The following is a 2092-nucleotide window of genomic DNA, read 5'->3' on the forward strand; positions in this document are numbered from 1 at the left end:
CATATCTCTCCCACCGACTCAGTGGCGGAGCCAGACAATTGATGTTGGGGTGCCGCTAAAATTTTTTTGAGAGTGCCGAGTGGTAGCTTGCGTAAGTAGGAAAAAAAAAATAATCTTTTTTTTGGAAGTACCGTATGGAACTTGGATAGAAAAATAGCAAAAAAAAAAAATTAAAATTAAAATCACGGCACCCCCAAATTAAAGCCTCAAGTGGCTCTGCCACTCCAACCGACTCAATTTGAAATTCCTTGAATATTACGATCCTCTCTTTGATCTCCTTATCTTCCAAGTATTAATTAAGCCCAACGGTTTCTCTTCAACAATTCAACCCTATTTATATATTCATCATATTCCATCGGCTTCTTCAATTCCTTTTCCCGCCGACATGGAGTTTGACAACTATTGCAGCGCTCTGCCGCTAGATATTGTAATGCCCGAAGACGACGACGACAATGCCTCCTCTGACGTGAACTTCGTCGTCGAGATCGAAGCTTCACATACTTACGTCCCTCACTCCATGCTTGAAGACGATTCCAGCGATCTGCGGCTTTTTGATAACCTCGAGAGCGAGGCATTCCGAAAAACATTCAAGGTGAAGCGCGACGCTATTCTGCATCAAACCACGTCCACGGCAACCGTATCCGACATGCTTTTTGAAGTCGGCGTTCCCTTGGGGATTCAAGAATTCATGATACAAAGAATCTTGGGTTGCGCGAATGACATGGCGAGACAGAAACGCTACGCGGGTCGGAAGGTTCTGAGGATGCGTGTGACGGCTGAGGTGACGCAGTTCGTCGATGACGATTTTGTTTTGGGGTTGGCCGTCGACGACCGGGTTTGTGGGTTGGTTCCGGCGAGTGAGTCGTCGATTGAAGCGTTGGAGAAGGTGGAGATTGAACAAGGAACGGGGGAGACGTGTAGCATCTGTTTGGAAGAGCTCATCGGTGGCGCGGCAGCCGCTCGCATGCCATGTATGCACCTGTTTGATCAAAACTGCATCGTGAATTGGCTGCACAGGAATAATTTTTGCCCGCTCTGTCGATTCAAGTTGCCTGCCCGTGAATGATTTGATATGAATTGATGAGGAATTTTGTTTAGAAAAATTATATATAATTCTGATTGTCAATTACGAATTTATTAAGAACATATATATATCTCTATTTGATGTCTATAATTATGTGGAGTATGGGACTTGGGAACCATGACTAATTGCCTTATGGAAAGCCCGTTTAGTAAAGAGTTTTGTTATGAATTTTTTGTTTTAATAGTAATAAAAAATAATGTGATACAAAGGTAAAAAGATATTTGAGAAAAGGACAGGGTAGATTTTTATTTTATTTTAATTTAGGCTATTTCTTTACATCGAAACGTTTTGAATTATGCCACCTATTAAGACCGTGGCATTGTTATTGAGACAATTAGAAAGAATTTTCTTCCTAAAAGACTTTATTCTTTACTTTTGTACCGACACTTCATTTTCAAAAACCAAAAGATAATTTTTTGCTATTTACAACATAGAGAGTAAGAACATTATAACATGCCACATTTTTAATATATAGTATTTTTCAAGCGTTTCGATGTAAAGAAACGACTTAAACTACCAGATTTGAAAATCCACAATTTCTTTTAAAGTCCATAGAAAAAATGAATGAGTGTTGATTCAAATAGCTAAGGCGCATTTATCGAATTCATACTCCTATAAAAGGAATCATAAGTTCTAGTCATATATAATACTCAAAAACATAGGTTGACATTCCTAAATGGTAGCTCAATTTGTTGGAGATTATGGCTCATGAAACGGAGTTGAATCCTCCTCCCCTTTTCTCCTCTTTTTGTGCGGATGTGTTGAACATGTTAAAAAAATAAAAAAAAAAAAAAAAAAAAAAATGGAGGTTAATATGGTTGGACTTACTAAATGTAGAAACCAGTCTAGTTATTCGGCAGAAATTCACATATTGACTAGAAGAGCAATCCCTCGCTCAGCTCCCAGCTTCACATTTGTTACAAGTACCTGATGAAGCAAAATCAATACCCAAATAACTTATTCTTTATCTTTCTCTTCTTCCTTTTTTTTTTTTTTTTTCTAAAAAAA

The 2092-nt window shown here is 38.3% G+C and overlaps 1 protein-coding gene across 1 annotated transcript; it reads left to right on the top strand.

Annotated features, from left to right (window-relative positions):
* Positions 1-385: 385 nt before the first annotated feature.
* LOC132169682 (uncharacterized) lies at positions 386-1066 on the top strand. The gene has a single exon (XM_059580677.1). The coding sequence runs from the start codon at positions 386-388 to the stop codon at positions 1064-1066; it is 681 nt and encodes a 226-aa protein (XP_059436660.1).
* Positions 1067-2092: the final 1026 nt, after the last annotated feature.

The sequence above is a fragment of the Corylus avellana genome, chromosome ca2 (genome assembly GCF_901000735.1).
Source record: "Corylus avellana chromosome ca2, CavTom2PMs-1.0".
In the NCBI taxonomy this organism is placed as follows: Eukaryota; Viridiplantae; Streptophyta; class Magnoliopsida; order Fagales; family Betulaceae; genus Corylus; species Corylus avellana.